We start from the raw sequence: 15,975 nt of genomic DNA, 5'->3' as shown, positions 1-15,975 counted from the left end.
ACCTGTAGGAAACACGGAGATTTCCCGCACGCTGCTTTTCCTCCAACACCGCAGTACGAATTACCGCTGCTCGTAATCTCACGATCGCCGCGGGGAACGACGCGGAGACTGACTTTACAGACTCCTACTGCAGTATTTTCAGACAGAAAAGGTACACAGGAAGGGAGTTATTTCATAGAAATCTAACCCTCAGCCCTCCGCGGAGCACACACCAACCTCATGAATTAACTCGTTGACGGCGCAGGAAAAGGACCGACAAGCAATAGCTTCGACTCTGCTCCCGGCCGTGCCTGTTCCGCCGCACACGGGCTCACCACGGGTTCTCATCACGGTGGCCCAGCTCCTCCACGACGCATCCCTCGGAGCCCCCCGTCAGGTGCTCATTTTCTGTCGTGCCGTCTGCGACAGACGATAGCGGTCCTGTCGTGCCTCTCTCGTTCACGGACGGGGAGATCCGCGCAGAGGGCAGGATGGGAGCCCGGGGGATCCGCGCTGGAGCAGCTCCGAGCCGAGCGCTCCGCCCCGCCAGGACCCGCGGGGACGCCCGAGCTCTCGGGCGGGGGTGCCCCGACCCTACCCGGCGCAGATGGGGAGCAGAGCCCGAGCGGGAACCCCGCTGCGTGGGGGCCCCAGAACGCGCCGCGAGGGGCGAGTACCGGGCGCTCTGCGGGGCCGCAGCGCGTCGCCTGCGGGGCGGGTGGTGGGTCCGGGCTAGGGGGCCGCGGGACCTGACCCCACGAGTCCGCTCGACCGCACGAGTCTTCGAGGAACGGGGTCCGAGCTGAGGATTGCGCAAGCAGCCCGGGGTCCTTCGGAGAGACTCCCTAAAACCGGCTTCGGGCCAGCATGGGGGCGGGCCGGGGCCGGGACTCCCAGGGGCGGTGTCCATATTCCCCGCCGCCGCTCGGGGCTCTGGCCGCCGGGCCGAGCGTCGGTCGCGATGCCCTGAGCCAAGTCGCGGCCAGAACAAACTCCAAAGCCCTGCTTGCCTCATTATGGCAGTGGTGTCGAGGACACCGGGAGTGGATGTCTGTAAGATTCTGCTCGGTGTTCGATCGGTTAAAAGCGCTGGACAAACGAGTGATTGACGGGACGTCCCAGCGTTACCGTGACTCGGCTCAGCTGCTCGTTCACTTATAGTCCTGCAGGATCGGGCCCGGGGATTTCAAACAACGATCATCTTTTTTAGAGGGATAAAAATAGGGGACTTCTCCTTTCACGCAGCTCCTCAAAAGGAGAATTCCCTTTAATCAAGCCCATCGTGTTTGTAAATGTATGGGCAATTCTCTCAGTTCGCTTTACCGAGACTCAACAACGCGTCCTTCATCCATGGTCAGGCGGGGCTGAAACAAAGAGGTAAGGGGGAAGATGGAAACATAACGATAAGTTTAATTAAAAGCAGCTGGCTAGTTAAATATGTGCCGAGGAGCAGATACCCAGTTATTTACCTCACTTGTGATGGACAAGCTGCTGCTTTATTCTCCTCTAATACCCGAGAACTGCATCAGTGTTTGATGTGAGGGAATACTGCGGACAAGATTTGTGATCGTGGAGAAGCGGTGCCGTAACCCACGGCCGCTCACGGAGAAACGCGGGCTGGTTTTGCGGGTAGTGGGGGCAGCGAGCCTCCGCACCCTCTATTCGCGGTGCCACCGGGACGCTGGGGTTAATTAGCAACACCTGCGGGAGCTCAGAGCCGGAGAAACGCTTCGGCAGCTCAGGTGCTTCTATTTTAGCTTAATGAAAAAGGTTTTATCACGGGATCTTGGAGGCGTTAGCAGGAGGAGAAGTAGTAGCAAGGCGGGTGCAGGAGTTGGGAGTGTGAGCTAGAGGAATTCGCCTGGGCTTTGCGATTTAGGAGTGTAGAAAAATCATTCCTGTCATACGGACTCTCGCTTTCTGCCGTATTCATCTTCTTCGCTCATAGAGAAACGTAATTGGAACGTGTGTTTAGACTGAGGTGGAGGGGGAAGCTGTGGTAAATGATGAAGACGAATGGGGGGATTCTCTGGGGTTTTTTTGTTGCTGTTTTTTTATTGTTGATGATGTTGGGGGGTTCCCCCCCCCCCCCGCACTAAGCCCGCGCGGGCTCGCTGGTGGTGATAACGGCCCCGACGCGCTGGAAGGCGGGTTCTGCGCAGGAGGTGAGGCCAGCGGGGCAGGTCCACCCACTTGAAAACAAAACTTTTTTCCTGCAGGCGCTGAGAGCAGAGATCGGCGCGGGGTCCCCGGAGCCGGCTCGCCGCCCACCGGGGGCTGGTATGCGGTAGGGCAGGGCCATGTATTGGAAGAGTGACCCGATGTTCGTCTGCAGGCTGGAGGACAAGGACCTGCCCGCGCTCGGCGGCCCCGCGGAGAAGGTGCGCGGGCGGGGGAGCGGCGCGGTGCGGTTGGTGGGTCTGGCGGCTCCGGGCGCGGCGCTCCCGCCGGGCCCGGCGGACACGGCGGTGGCGGGGCCCGCAGGTGCCGGTGGGCCGGGCGGGGCCGGGCGCTGACCGAGGTCTCCCCGTGCTCCCTCAGGCCAGCCCCGCCGCGGCTGACGAGGACTCCTGCTCTTCCTCTGCCGCCCTGTCGCCCTCCTCCTCGCCGCGGTCCATGGCCTCGGGCTCGGGTTGCGCCCCCGGCAAGTGCGTGTGCAGCAGCTGCGGCCTGGAGATCGTGGACAAGTACCTGCTCAAGGTAAGGGCGCCCAGCCCGGAGCCCCCCGCAGCCAGCGCCTCTCCCCTCCCACAGGCCTGGCGCTTGGGTTGCTGGGGGGAGCCTGCCGCGGCCGCCTCGGGAAACCGGGCCCGTCGGGCTCCGAGGGTACAGCTCCCCGCGCCGGGCCATCGCTGCGGCTCAGCCCTCCCCTCCCGAGACACGGGAGCGGCACCGCGGAGCCACAGCGCGCTTGTTCTCGGGGTTCGGGCCGGAGAGGGAGCCCGAGCTGCCGTCGGTGTTTCAGGTGACGCTGCCGGTGTTGAGGTGTGTTTCTCTGACGCGCCGGGAGAAGTGGGAACGGGAACGAGCGGTCCCGACGACGGTGCCCTCTCGGTCAGACGGCAGTGGCGCGATCTGTGTGTCTACTAAAGTAGATCTGGGGGACGTTGTGAATCTCAAAGCCAAAAGTGCTCTTGAGAAATGTTATTCCTATAAGAGATGGTCAAATAGTATTTGGGAAGGAAGCGAGCTCTGTGTGTGCAAAGCACCTCTCTTCCCTAGCAGTCAGGACACAAAAGCCTATTTAAAAACAAATAAAACTAAGTGAGTTTAAACATAAGGTGTTACTGGGGGCGGGCGGGGGACATTAGGGAGGTGTGTGTGTCTATGCTATTTGCCTTCTGTGTTAGAGCTGTTAAAATGATTCTGGATCAGACTTTTGTCCTCTTTCCCTTCAAAAGGGAGAATATAGGATCATAGCAGAGTCACTTGGTTCCATCAACCTTAAACAAAGTCTTTGTATATTTGCTAAGTGACAGTTGGTGACACCGCTGGAAGCAACTCGGTGGTGTTATTAGGTCATTCACTTAGGTCTTGGTTGGGGTGGGGACATCCGAGGAAAATATGTGCTGGGCTGGTGTTTGTTTAAAGCAGGGTCAGTGCAGGAGCTGCCAGGCGCTCGTGGTCCGAGTGATCTGGTCCCCCGCACAGGAGCTTGGGCTGGCACAGAATGGGAGACCGGACAGATAGCAGAGCTGACTTGAACTGTGTTCCAGCCCGGTTCCTGTTACCTCCTGTGATACTTTGGCAGCTCATTTATCGTTTGCTGATCATCTTTGCGTCCTTTCTGAACAACGGGGATAACGGGACTTGGAGCAAAAGGCCTCTAAATGATTTAGCCTTGAGTTTAAATTTGCTGTTACTGCTTCCTGTGGAGGCAGAGAGGAATCCATGCTGGTGTGCTGCTGTGTACTGCCCAGCAGCGGTACAGCTTCCAACTTCAGCCCTGTCAATTAATAAGTAGGAACACAGACAAGTAACATCAATTGAGACAACCTCGGAAGCTGTTGGTGTCCTGCTCTGTGGAAAAGCATTGGGCTCCAAAGAAGAGGCAGGGAGATGGGCTCTTTGAGGCTGGGTTGTCAGCTCAGGCTCTGCAGAGCTGTGCAGGCTCCTCTTGCCTGTGCCGGGGCTTGGTGTGTGTCGGGGGAGGCCTAGGGAGCCTTGGCATGGCAGAACTGGCTGTGGGGCAGGCTCAGTCTGGCCCAGCGCTGCCCCCCTGCTCTGTGGCCCTTCTAAGAGATAGCTGGGATAGTCAGTTTGGTGACAGCTGCTATCAGCAGTTTCATATTATATTGTGGTATAAATTTGTCAGCTTATGGGAAGGTGGCTGCCAACAAGGATAGTAGTTGGGAAAGCATTGGGCAACTGCAAACCACAGTGTTACAGTCTGAAGAGTGACTGAAATGGGTGATTCCAGCATGAGTGTTGGAGCTGATGCCTCACTTTTTCTATGGTTTGTTTGGTAGTGCTCTGATGAAAGGCATATCTTGTATTATTTAAAATTTGCTTTGCCCTAGGTTGTATATGGGCTGTTTGGTATGAGATGAGAAATTGGCTCAGGAGAAAAATAATTATAAAATCTATACCTAATCATTGTTTGGTTTACAGGATTTCTCCTTTGCAACATGGGATTATCCAGAGGGTTATTACTTAATTTGTATGGTCGCTGAGAGTTTTGGGTTGTCAAATTATTTATTTAGGTGATGTGCAATGTCTGTGCAACAAAGAGTTCCCTTTATAAGAAAGCAGAAGTCAAAATAATTGTTCTCGATTTATTTGCCCCAAAATTGTATGTGGGTTTTCACAAATACTGATTTCTGCTGCATTCCACAAATGTGTCTAGTTTTGCTATGGATATATTAAAGATGTGTTGGATTTGCTATTAAAACAAGTGCTGCTGTTTTGGAACTTGCGCTCCATTTATCAACTTTGTTTTAACAGAAATCTGGCAAATGAAGATGTTGTTCATGGTATGTTTCTATTTGATGGATTTTATCTTCCCCCCTTCCCTTTTAATATTCACATTTTAAAATTCCAGATCACTTTGCAAGGTTTGGTTTTTGTTAGGGAGGACGTTTCACAGACTGGGAAATAGAAGTATGTAACTTAGCTGCCTTTGCAAGTTCATGTAAGGCCAAAACTTGCTCTGTTACTCTAATGCTATGAGAACAGAACTAGGCACAAAATATCTCTGTGGAACTTGAATCTCTTGCTTCCTCTTCTGATGCTTTTAATTACAAAACCATGAAAGCTTATTCTGAAGATCTGCATCAAATTAGTTAACTCTTAATATGCATGCAGTTCTATAGGAAAAGTGTTTTGCATTCAGGATAATTTTTCTGTGAATCATGGTACGTATAACTTTTGACCTCATCTGGAAAAAAAAAAGGGGGTTGTAAATCTAAAATATAATATTGCAAGCACAAGCATTGAAGGGTATTTTTCTGTTGGGTTTTTGTAGGTAAACGACCTCTGCTGGCACGTACGCTGTCTCTCGTGCAGCGTTTGCAGAACGTCCCTGGGACGGCACACCAGCTGCTACATCAAAGATAAAGATATCTTCTGCAAACTGGATTATTTCAGGTACATCATTCTGGAACCTAAATTATCAGATAACTTGTTACACTTGCTTGTTACTCTTCACTTAAGCCACAACTGAAATGCACTTGAGGTTCTTTATTCTTTATTTGCTAGGTTTATTTTCAGTGGTTTAAAGTCTGATTTTTCTTGTGGAGGAACTTGGGGAGCCTTAAGTCTGTGTAATGTAACTGCCTGCTAAGTCTCTCCTCCGCCCCTCCACTCTTGTGCACAGCTGCTGCATTTAAACCATCACTTCTGTATGCACAGAGGGAAAAAAGCTTAGAGTCCTTGCCACAGTTAGAGCATATCGTATGTGCAGAGAATCGTCCTTGGCTGGCTGAGAATGCAAGGTAGAGTTGAGGCGATCTGTTTGGAGTAGTGCTTCTCTGGTGTGGGACTTAGGGCATCTCATGGAGCTGCAAAATCAAGCCAGGATAAATCCTGTGATCTTTAAAAGAATATTTCAGTAGTTATACCTTTCTGTGATCAATTTGATTTAGAATGTGAAGCATTAAGGGCTAATTCTGTAAGGAAGAATATTATTTACTTGGGTTGTTAATGTAAGTACTCAGGATGCAGTCTTCGGTACATAAAGTAGCAAAAATTGTTGCTGTCAATTTCAACGTGATTGCTAGTACTTCACTAGTTTGATTGCTAGACCAGACTATTTATGGGATTCTCACCTGTGCTGGGAATAGATTAAATCCACCTAGTCAGGTTTGAAACTGAAAGAGAGGAAGGGGGCAGGCTGAATGTTGTGAACTTCTGGAAACACTAAGTTTTGTGGGACTTAAAATAAGAACTTGAGTCTGTAAAGATTTTCAAGACAAATTCTTACCTAAATAATCAACGTATCTGGGTGGTTAGTTTCCTCTTCAAAGAGGAATATTCTACTCTAATAATGTAAATACTTGCAGATATTTGAATTTATTTAAAAATCATAATGTGATGTTAATTGAGGAAATAACAATGAAAATACAGGTTTTCTCCCTTCTGCTGAAGGTGCTGAATTATTAGTGAAGGATGATGTAGCTAAATATAATAATTCAGACTATCCCTGGATTAATGTAAATATCTGAATAACTGGGAAACTTTGAACACACTCAGCTGTTCCCCTCTCTCGCAATTTTTAAGAGTAATTATCTTTGTTAAAGGAAAGATGGAGAGCTGTGACTTCACGTAGCAGTTAAAACGCTTCAATTTTGTGTTTTGCCTTATGAAAATCCTAACCTCTGTATATCAGTAGCGGTCTTGGCCTTAAGCAGTCCCCTCATCCCCTGTGCTCAGCTGGGGTCTCGTCTACGCTGCCACACCCCGGTCACCTCTACCCCTGCCGGGGTCCGGCTTTGCTGGGGGTGGTCGTGTCTGGCTTCACCCCCGGTCAGCGTTTTCGTTTCAGGCGCTACGGCACCCGCTGCTCCCGCTGCGGGAGGCACATCCACTCCACCGACTGGGTCCGGCGGGCCAAGGGAAACGTCTACCACCTGGCGTGCTTTGCGTGCTTCTCCTGCAAAAGGCAGCTTTCAACGGGAGAGGAGTTCGCTTTGGTTGAAGAGAAAGTCCTTTGCAGAGTACATTACGACTGCATGTTGGACAATCTGAAAAGAGAAGTTGAAAATGGTAACGTGCTTTTGTTAAGAACTGTGCTTGTGGTTCAGCGTTAATTAAATTGTTGGGTTTTATTTCATCTTCCTTATTAAGGGGTAATTGCCTGGCTTTAGTAAGACTGGAAGCACAGGTTCTTGAATTAAAATAATGTGCAAATTATTTCACTTTCCGATTTTTTTTGTGTTTGTATAACTTGTTTTCTATCCTAAGGAAAAGAAGCAGGAGTATATCTTGTTGATAAAATACCATGCTAGATTTATTTCTTCTTTCACTTGCAAGGGAGTCGTTTGGGGCATAATCTGTAATGGTGCCAGATCAATTTAACTTCAAATAGAATATGGCTTTTTAAAGCTGAAATTCAGCTGACCAAGTGCTGTCGGTTATTGTTGGAGAACCGTCTGACTTATGAATAACATCACTGTGAATGTGTAGCGGCAGTATTGTTTTCTTTTTAATGTTTCAGGTAATGGGATTAGTGTGGAAGGAGCATTACTAACAGAACAAGATGTTAATCATCCAAAACCAGCAAAAAGAGCTCGGACCAGCTTCACAGCAGATCAACTCCAGGTAGAGGCAGTGCTAAAAATTTGTGTAGCTCAGGTTTATGCAGGACATGGGTGCTGAACCAATAGGAAGTTGGATGCATAGAGAAAGAAAACAAAAAGCTTGCATGCTTTAAAGTATTTCATAAACTATCAAGACACAGCATGTTTCTGGAATTGTTTGTTAGCTTCAGCAGTTTAATATGAAATAGTACTCTTCAAGCTTTTTATTTCCCTGGGGGCAGACAGTAATTCTGCAGAGTGGAAACAAAAAGGTTGTTCTGTTTAGATTGCTCAATGAAATCTATTTAATCAGCAATTTACATCACTAAACAAAATATTTTTAGAATTATGTAATGTGAAAAGTTGTACTAAAGATTGGTACTGTATGTGACTTCAAAACATTAATGGGATGGAAGTTGCAATTTTGTTGTAATGGCTGCATCTGCTCTGCTTTCAAGGCTTCTTGTCTTGTTGCTGCCTTGTCAAGAGTTAGCTCTGGATTGTCTCAATAGGAATTATTTCACCCTGTGGATCACACTTCACTTAAATCACTTCACAATTCACTTTTCTAGGGAAAAACACCAGGGCTAGGGCCAGCTTCCAATGAAGGGGCTGATGGTGAGACCAGATTTAGGGATTTCAACCTGCAGTGGGAAGGAAGCTGTGGCTTTCTGCCTAATCCTAGCTCTGTTTTTAGTTTGTATCAGGTTTTTGAATTTCTGGTTAAAGTGTGAGTTGTATTGTCCTGTCCTCCTCTTTTTTCTGGTGAAAACAGTTGAGGAAAAACTAATGTTGAGGTGTAATAACATGTGGGGTGTTAAAGGAGTGCTGTCTAACAGGGCACGGAGCTGTTCAAAGCTTGGTTTTCTATTTCAGTAGTGACTAGAGACAGAAGGTGGTAGTAACACAAAACAATTATTGTAGTAACAGTCCAACAGGTGCACAGGGCAAAGGCTCTGTACATTGGGCTTGAACTTCTGCAAAAGGGAACTTTCTTTTCTGGCAGTAGCTGAAAGCGAGATAGGCCCAGCTGTCGGGGCAGGAACTGTATTCAGGGCTTCTTCCCAGCTGCTGTCATTTAGGTAGATTGTAACATACTTCAGCAGGTGTTTGAGATCTTAGAGCTCCTGGTTCTTTAATGACACTTTATCTGCTTGTTGCACCTCTGTGCCTATCTTTGAGGCTGGTGTAAGAGTTCGAACAAGAGAAGCATCATAGGGACGGGTGCCTGTCAGAATGGCAGCATGCTGCTACTCACCTCATAGAGTACTTGTACAAAACAATGTCCATGCATTTTGATATTTGTGTTCTATAGCACATTCCACTATCAAAAGGGGCTCCAAGAGAGCTGGAGAGGCACTTTGGACAAGGGAATGGAGTGACAGGACAAGGGGCTTCCTGCTGCCAGAGGCAGAGTTAGATGGGGAGGAATTCTTCCCTGTGTGAGGGTGGTGAGGCCCTGGCACAAGCTGCCCGGAGCAGCTGTGTCTGCCCCATCCCTGGAAATGTCCAAAGCCAGGTTGGATGGGGCTTTGAACAATCTGGGCTAGTAGAAACTGTCCCTGCCCATGGCACGGGGTGGAACTGGATAGTCCAACCCAACCCATTGTGTGATTCTATGAAACAGCAGAAGAGTAAATAGTCTCTGAATGGGGAGAGTAGAAGTTTGAATCTTCAAAGATGAAACCATGCAAAATTTTCAGAGTCAAATTGAGGGTCGAAAATCCAAAAATGAGAAACTAACGCTTTTGAAATTGCTGAAGATATCTGCAGAAATCCACGAAGTTTTACTTCCATAAACAGGGCAAACCCTTAAAGCCTCTGAAAATGTTCAGAATGCAGGGCAAGTTGACATCTACTTCCTCAAAGAAGTGCAATTCATATCCTGATGACAAGTGTTGACTTCAATTTTCTGTAAAAAGATGAGTGTAACCAAATCATTACAATGGGATGGTCAGTCAAAGTGGGTCCCTTGGGTTGGTTAAGGGCAAAGAAAGCACAAAGTGCTTCCCAGCTCCTGCATCCTCCATGGAGATAAAAAGAAGGTCAAGTTGCTCCATGTAATACAAGGTGCAGATAGTGATTAACAAGTTCAGGGCGGTGGATCATGGCTTGTTCCTTCCTTATGCTGTGATCTGCTGCTATAGGCTTTTCTTTTTTGAGCGTATTTGAATCATTTTGCAGTGAATTTTCTCGTACAGTTCTTTTAACATTTTCTTACAGAGCACCTCTTCCAAGTATAAAAGCATAATCCATTTTTTTCATTTCTGGTAAATCTCACAGCTCAGTTAAGCATAGTAAGAGTTTGTATTTTGGCTTGGGGGGATTTTTTTTTTTTTTCTCTTAACATACTGGGGACTGTCTGGAGACTAGTTTAGGAAATAGCAGTTTCCTAAAGACAGACAAGTAGTAGGACCATGGTCTGAGAAGAATCTAATGCTGCTTTCAACACAAATGATCCTGCAATCTCTTATCTTGCCTTTTCAGGTTATGCAAGCACAGTTTGCTCAGGACAACAATCCAGACGCACAAACGCTTCAGAAACTGGCAGAAAGAACAGGCTTGAGCAGGCGTGTTATACAGGTAACAGTGCAAAGTTACTTGACTAACAAAGTCTAGTACTCATCCACTGGAAATGCTTAATGGAAATTTTCTCCATGTAGTTTTTCTGGCATGGAAAAAGATCTAATCTGGCAATTTTATAACATCAGACAACATCCTTAGTCAGGAATAGGTCTAGAACAAGCATGGTAATTTGGAAAACTCGCTGTATTTCTCTTGTGCCTTATGTGGAACATTAACAGTCTTTCATGAAGAAATTTCTCAGCCTAAATAATACAGAAATTGGCCTAAGTTATTCCAAATACAAATTTCTGACTGTAATAGTCTGTTCTTAAAATCTACGCTATTTTTGAAAATGCCTTGTGGTATGACACGTTAGGAGCAAGTGAATATCTAGTCATCTGTTCTAGAGAGCAGAGTTAAAATATATACCCATGCCATCCAAAACTGAAACAGACTTGGAAGCTTTGCTTGAAGATGTCTCTTAGCAAACATTATATGGATGCTTTTTTATATAAATATGATTTTTAATAGACATTATATATAATGTTAATATAAATAAAAATAAGTTTGGAGTTCCCTTGGCTCATTCTAGCCTGGAAGATTAACAGTGTTTCTGCAGAAATGAGGTGCCTGGCAGGTTGTTGTTATGCTAATGTTGAATGCAATCTATCAACGTGATGTACCTTTCCCTCCTTTTCAGGTGTGGTTTCAAAATTGCAGAGCACGCCATAAGAAACATGTTAGTCCTAATCATTCATCTACTGCTCCTGTCACCGCAGTTCAGCCCTCCAGGCTGTCTTCACCCATGTTAGAAGAAATGGCATACTCTGCATATGTACCCCAGGATGGGACTATGCTGACTGCTCTGCACAGCTACATGGATGGTAGGTATAACAGCTTTGCTGTTTTTCTCCTAGTAAAATCATTATCAACTGTAGCAAGAATGGTTTACCAAGTACTGATTAAAGAAACCTAATGGAATTTTAATTTTTGGTATGCTCTATAGAACATAGCAATACTGTATTTGCTATTTACACCTTATTGAGAAAGCAGTCTCTCTTCACTGTAAGAGCATGGCTGAAGATTTGGGTATGAAGACCACTGCTTGTATTCCTCCAGACTATTAAAACTATAATAAGAAATTAAACACTTATTTAAACATCCACGCCATTATTTTAATAATAGGTAATTTTAATTAAAACTGTTTACCACTTGCTCCCAGGGACTGTAGAGATGCTCTAACGAGCAGCTTCTCTGAGAGCTTCACCTTCTCTCACAGTAACACACAATGCAGGGGGAGAGAGCCTGGTGGTCAAAAGTGCTTTAGTCATTGTGTGTCTTATGACCCAGCAAGTCAACAGCTTTGGCTCCTATTTGTGGTTTGGAGGTACTGTGAAGATTTTGGGAGAATCAGTCTGAGCTGCACATGTGGCCTGAGCTGTTTTTGTCCAAAGCAGTGGTGTAAGGTGGGCTGTGGGTGGAGGAATAAGGGTGCTGGGCTAGGGGAATCAGAGCATGCAACAGAGTTGGGACAGTGAGCTGTCACTACCCAGTGGGATTTACTAGCTTATAATCTTTTTCTACCTCTGATGAAATTAACTGGTAATGTTTGTTTTTGTAGCTCATTCACCTACAGCTCTTGGACTCCAGCCTTTGCTACCCCATTCAATGACACAACTGCCACTAAGTCACACCTAATTCCTTTCTGTCAGGGATATAAGCTATTAAAGATGTAACCTTAAGTCATAGTGTATTGAAAATATCATTGGAAAGATGTTAATGTTAACTTTTTATTTAACATCTAAAGCATTTTCAAGATAATTTTTGCTGCCCAGGTATGTAAGTATATTTAGCCTGCAAGACACTTTTATGGATTCTGCATAAATAACTATTACATTGTTTACAAGCCTTATTAAACACCTTTTTGTATTGTCTGGAAGTAGTCCACTAGTTATGTGTGTGTTAATTTATTTGTCATCAAAAGAGCACTTTGCCTAAAAGAAAGGACTGACAATTGTGCAAAATGTTTACAATTCTTTGTGAAATTGTAGTTTATCATTAGTTTGTATCTGTAAGTTATTGCTAAAAGTATTACCTGTATTTGAGTTGTACACAGCCTATATGTTAAAGCTTATTTCTGTGAGTTTACAAAAATACATTTTGGTTGCAAATATTTTCAAAAAGAACTGAATAAAGTTTCTGCTGTAGCATGCCAAGCAAAAGTGTTGCTGTGTTTATGGCTGAACTGTGATCATTTGTCAAGTGTTTAACTCGAATCTTCAATTTTAAGAGAAGGCACCTGGTATACTTGAGGAACATTACACCAAGGTCCTTCAGGAGGGTTCTGTTTCAACTGATAGTAGAAATGCTTTATTGGTCTTGAAACACCCCAAATAGGTGGTACACAAGTGGGCATATGGAAAGCAGTGCTGCTGCTGAGGGTGCACACTTGTGGGGAAAGGGAAATGGGAGATGAATAGGACAGATTTTAATCTGTGACTTTAGCTGGCAAGTGGAAAACCTGAAATCACATCTGCTTTAACATTTTTAATCTCTCCTACTTCAGCTTCTGTTCAGTGGTTTTATCTTGTGATTTTGTTAAGCCAGAAGATAAATAAGATGCAAGACTTAAACAGTCTGCTTTTTAAAAGTAAAACCTAGCTCAGCATTTTAACTCACCTGCATATGAAGAGAGACTGGAATTCAGTCAAATGCACCACAGTCTGTTTTTAAAGCTGCTCCTGTGCTAAGACTTTGTTGCTGTTTTGATTCACTGATTTGATGCACAAAGGCTACTATAAATTCAACTGATTTTTGTCTTCACAGACCAGTTTCCTTCTAGGATTTAAGACAGGTAGATCCTATTTGCACATTTAAACTTTATTTGCATCAGAAGGAAATCATACTTTTGAAACTGTGTGTATGTGTCCATATCCCTTTCTCTCCCAGCTATGCATTCGTGTCTACTCTGAAATTCCTTAAGTGTGCTGGTCAAACCATTTCAATGTGGAAAACCTAGTGCTTTCTGATGATGACTTTTGAGAGCATAACTTTAATGGCAAACTCTGAATTATTCAAATTCCTTAAATTAAAATCCTGACACTGTTTCAAGTGCTACTCACAGATGTCTGAGCTAATTGAAGTAGCAGAAGCAATCTCCTTGCACTGGCAGAGTGGTTTGTCAAGGCTTATGTTATCCTGCCTTTCCTCCCCTTCCATCTCCCGCTACTCCCCAAAAGACTCAAGACGGGCTGTGGTGGAGCTTGACTGACTTGGCATTTTATTCTACCATACGTAACATTTTATTCTAGAGTATGTAACTTCTTACTGAGAGACTACAGGTGGAATTCAGGATGCTGTTTCCAGTACATAAGCCAGCTCCATAGATTACCATGCTACGAAACTGCATGCACAGCAGTGGATAAACTGGTTTGTGTTCATTTGTTGAGTCTGATGTGCAAGTAGGACAACCTTACTGCTGAAGTTTTACCAGTTAAATGCTAAATAATGCTAATTTAGATGTTAACATAACTTGGTAATTTAAAATGCAACTTAGCTTGCATTGAGTTCCTTTAAGGAAAAGTCATAATTCACTCTGATTTGAAGAACTGAGTAGCTTCAGGTTGCCTGAAACAAAAGTAAGTCTAAGGTTATTTGTGAAACACCTTCTGTTCAGTTTCAAAGTCAGAACAGGATTAAAGTACATGGGGAGCAATTTTCCTATTTCCCTATGAAAGTAGGAAGCAGGATAATTTGTCTTTTGCTACTGTTGAGCGCTTGTGCAGCTATTTATAAGAGTGGCTGGGAAAATGAAGTGTTGAAAATAGGAAGCTCTAGCAGAGAATCTGGGTGTTGTGTCCCCCTTTGCCACTGCCAGAGCTATTTGCCGCTGGTGTTGGGCTGACAGTCTCTGGAAAACTGGGGACAGTTTTAGTCAGCTGTGTTCAACTGAGGCTGCTGCTGTAGCCTGACTTTGAATGCTTGTTTGATGAGGCTAAATGTTTGTCTTTCTCTCCTGGTTGTGCACTGGCATTTGTGACTCTGCTGCTGAGTTCTGACACTGGAGGCAACCTCTCTGCCTCCTGCTGTGTGAGAGAGTAACTTGGATAATGCTGTGATGAGGAAATTCATGGGCTCACTTTGCAGAAAGGGAATGCTTCAAAAACATCATAATGGTATATCTGTGTGTGTGCACAGGTGGTATTTTTCTGTTTTCATTTGGTTTGTGCTTTAGGGTGTACTTACTTATATTACTTATTGCTGTGAAGCCCTTAAAAAAAAAAAAAGAATAATGAAGTAAGCATTTACTCTTTTACTTGAAACAGCTGAACAACTGAAGTTTGATGTAAGACATTTGAGATTCGGTATTTATTCATTACCAGGATTAGCAGCACAGGTGGAGCAACCAAAGTCAGATGTTTGGCTCTCCAACAGTGCTTGTCTTTTCTCTTCTACTCCTGCTAATTTCTTTTTCCCCCCCCACACAAATAAGCCTACAGAAAATCAACAGCACTCTTGGGAAAACACCTCACAACTTCCTTTTCTGCCTGCACATTGCACATTCCTCTGTTTACAAAGCGCTCCCTGGACTTCTTCCCCACCCCTCTCATGAAGAGCTTTTCCCTGTTGGGCACACTTGTGACAATGCATCAGCTCTCTTTCAAATACTGCAGTCATATGGGTTTGTTTGTTTGGGGTGGGTTTTTTTAGGGTCGTTTGGATTTTTTTTAAGACCCTGCCACAGCTCAACAGGAACCAATCCCCTGCCCTATATAAGAATGATACCTTATAACACCTGCCATCAGAAAGGGCACCAGTATTCTCTGCCAAGTTGATCTTATGGGAGAAAAATGTTTCCTGCTCCAAGCCTCCTGAAACCAAAGGTTATTACTGAAATATGGGAAACTTAGAACACATAACAGTACACCAGTATATAAAAAAGTTACACATTTTCATATTTTAAAATTAAGTCATTGCATTTGAAAGATAGCTACTCCATTAAAAAAAAAATCAGTCAAGGAAGCATTTTATTTTTGTTTAATGTAAGCTACCACGTCATCCAAGGAAGTTAATCATAAAAATATCATTTAAGTAGGATGCAGACTGTAGTATGCTGAATGCAGGAATCACTAGAAGCCACCTTTTTTACCATTTTCAGAAATAATGAGCAGAAATACTGGCATTCGCAGAATATGGATAAAGGCATTTAGCCAAAATACAATTTTAAGACAAAAAAAGTGTATATCTATGTTGTGCACAGTTAAATCCATAAAAATGCTACCTTTCAACAGGCACTTTGAATCTTGGGTGTCTCTGCAGGAATTTGTCCAGGTGTCTAGGTGGTGGGCTGGGATACTTAGACTGAATCCACAGATACGTTCAAACATGCCAGTGCAGGTTTCTTGTCATGACATCAGTTCAGAAAGAGCTGCCACCACTGTAAGAAAGCCCCTAATATTAAACCCACAAAGAGTTTAACAACAAATTTTTCAAGCTCCAGGGAGCCAGAACCACTACAGCTGGGTATTATTCTAAGATTTGTTAAACTACTTTGGAATGTTGTTAGTGTTCTCAATGAAACAACTTGTGAGCTTAAATATACCACTATGCTGACGCTGTTCCAGTACTCTGTATTTCTGTAAGAAACTGGAACTCTGTAAACTAAAAAAAACACAAAACAGTTTTGTAGTTTGTG

At 44.7% G+C, this 15,975-nt stretch overlaps 1 protein-coding gene across 2 annotated transcripts; it reads left to right on the top strand.

Moving 5' to 3' along the window:
* Window positions 1–1,095: 1,095 nt before the first annotated feature.
* On the top strand, window positions 1,096–12,502 carry LHX8 (LIM homeobox 8). 2 transcript variants are annotated; one of them, XM_027899465.1, is made up of 9 exons: window positions 1,096–1,356; window positions 2,199–2,360; window positions 2,521–2,679; window positions 5,444–5,565; window positions 6,962–7,182; window positions 7,634–7,737; window positions 10,203–10,298; window positions 10,981–11,164; window positions 11,902–12,502. In XM_027899465.1, the coding sequence occupies exons 2-9, from the start codon at window positions 2,280–2,282 to the stop codon at window positions 11,976–11,978; spliced, it is 1,044 nt and encodes a 347-aa protein (XP_027755266.1). In that variant the 5' UTR covers window positions 1,096–1,356; window positions 2,199–2,279; the 3' UTR covers window positions 11,979–12,502. The 2 variants fall into 2 exon arrangements, with proteins under 2 accessions (XP_027755266.1, XP_027755267.1); XM_027899466.1 differs by lacking the exon at window positions 2,521–2,679.
* The last annotated feature ends 3,473 nt before the right edge of the window (window positions 12,503–15,975 follow it).

Source organism: Empidonax traillii, unplaced genomic scaffold, assembly GCF_003031625.1.
Source record: "Empidonax traillii isolate 1590-97213 ecotype Southwest subspecies unplaced genomic scaffold, ASM303162v1 scaffold669:size348880, whole genome shotgun sequence".
Classification (NCBI taxonomy): Eukaryota; Metazoa; Chordata; class Aves; order Passeriformes; family Tyrannidae; genus Empidonax; species Empidonax traillii.
The sequence above is the reverse complement of the archived record's forward strand: the minus strand, read 5'-3'. Positions and strand labels throughout refer to the sequence as shown.

Coding starts and splice junctions, on each gene's coding strand:
- LHX8 (XM_027899465.1), top strand. CDS start 2,280: ATGTATTGGAAGAGTGACCCGATGTTCGTCTGCAGGCTGGAGGACAAG. Junction 7,183..7,633: donor GAAAAGAGAAGTTGAAAATG/GTAACGTGCTTT, acceptor TTAATGTTTCAG/GTAATGGGATTAGTGTGGAA. Junction 7,738..10,202: donor TCACAGCAGATCAACTCCAG/GTAGAGGCAGTG, acceptor TTGCCTTTTCAG/GTTATGCAAGCACAGTTTGC.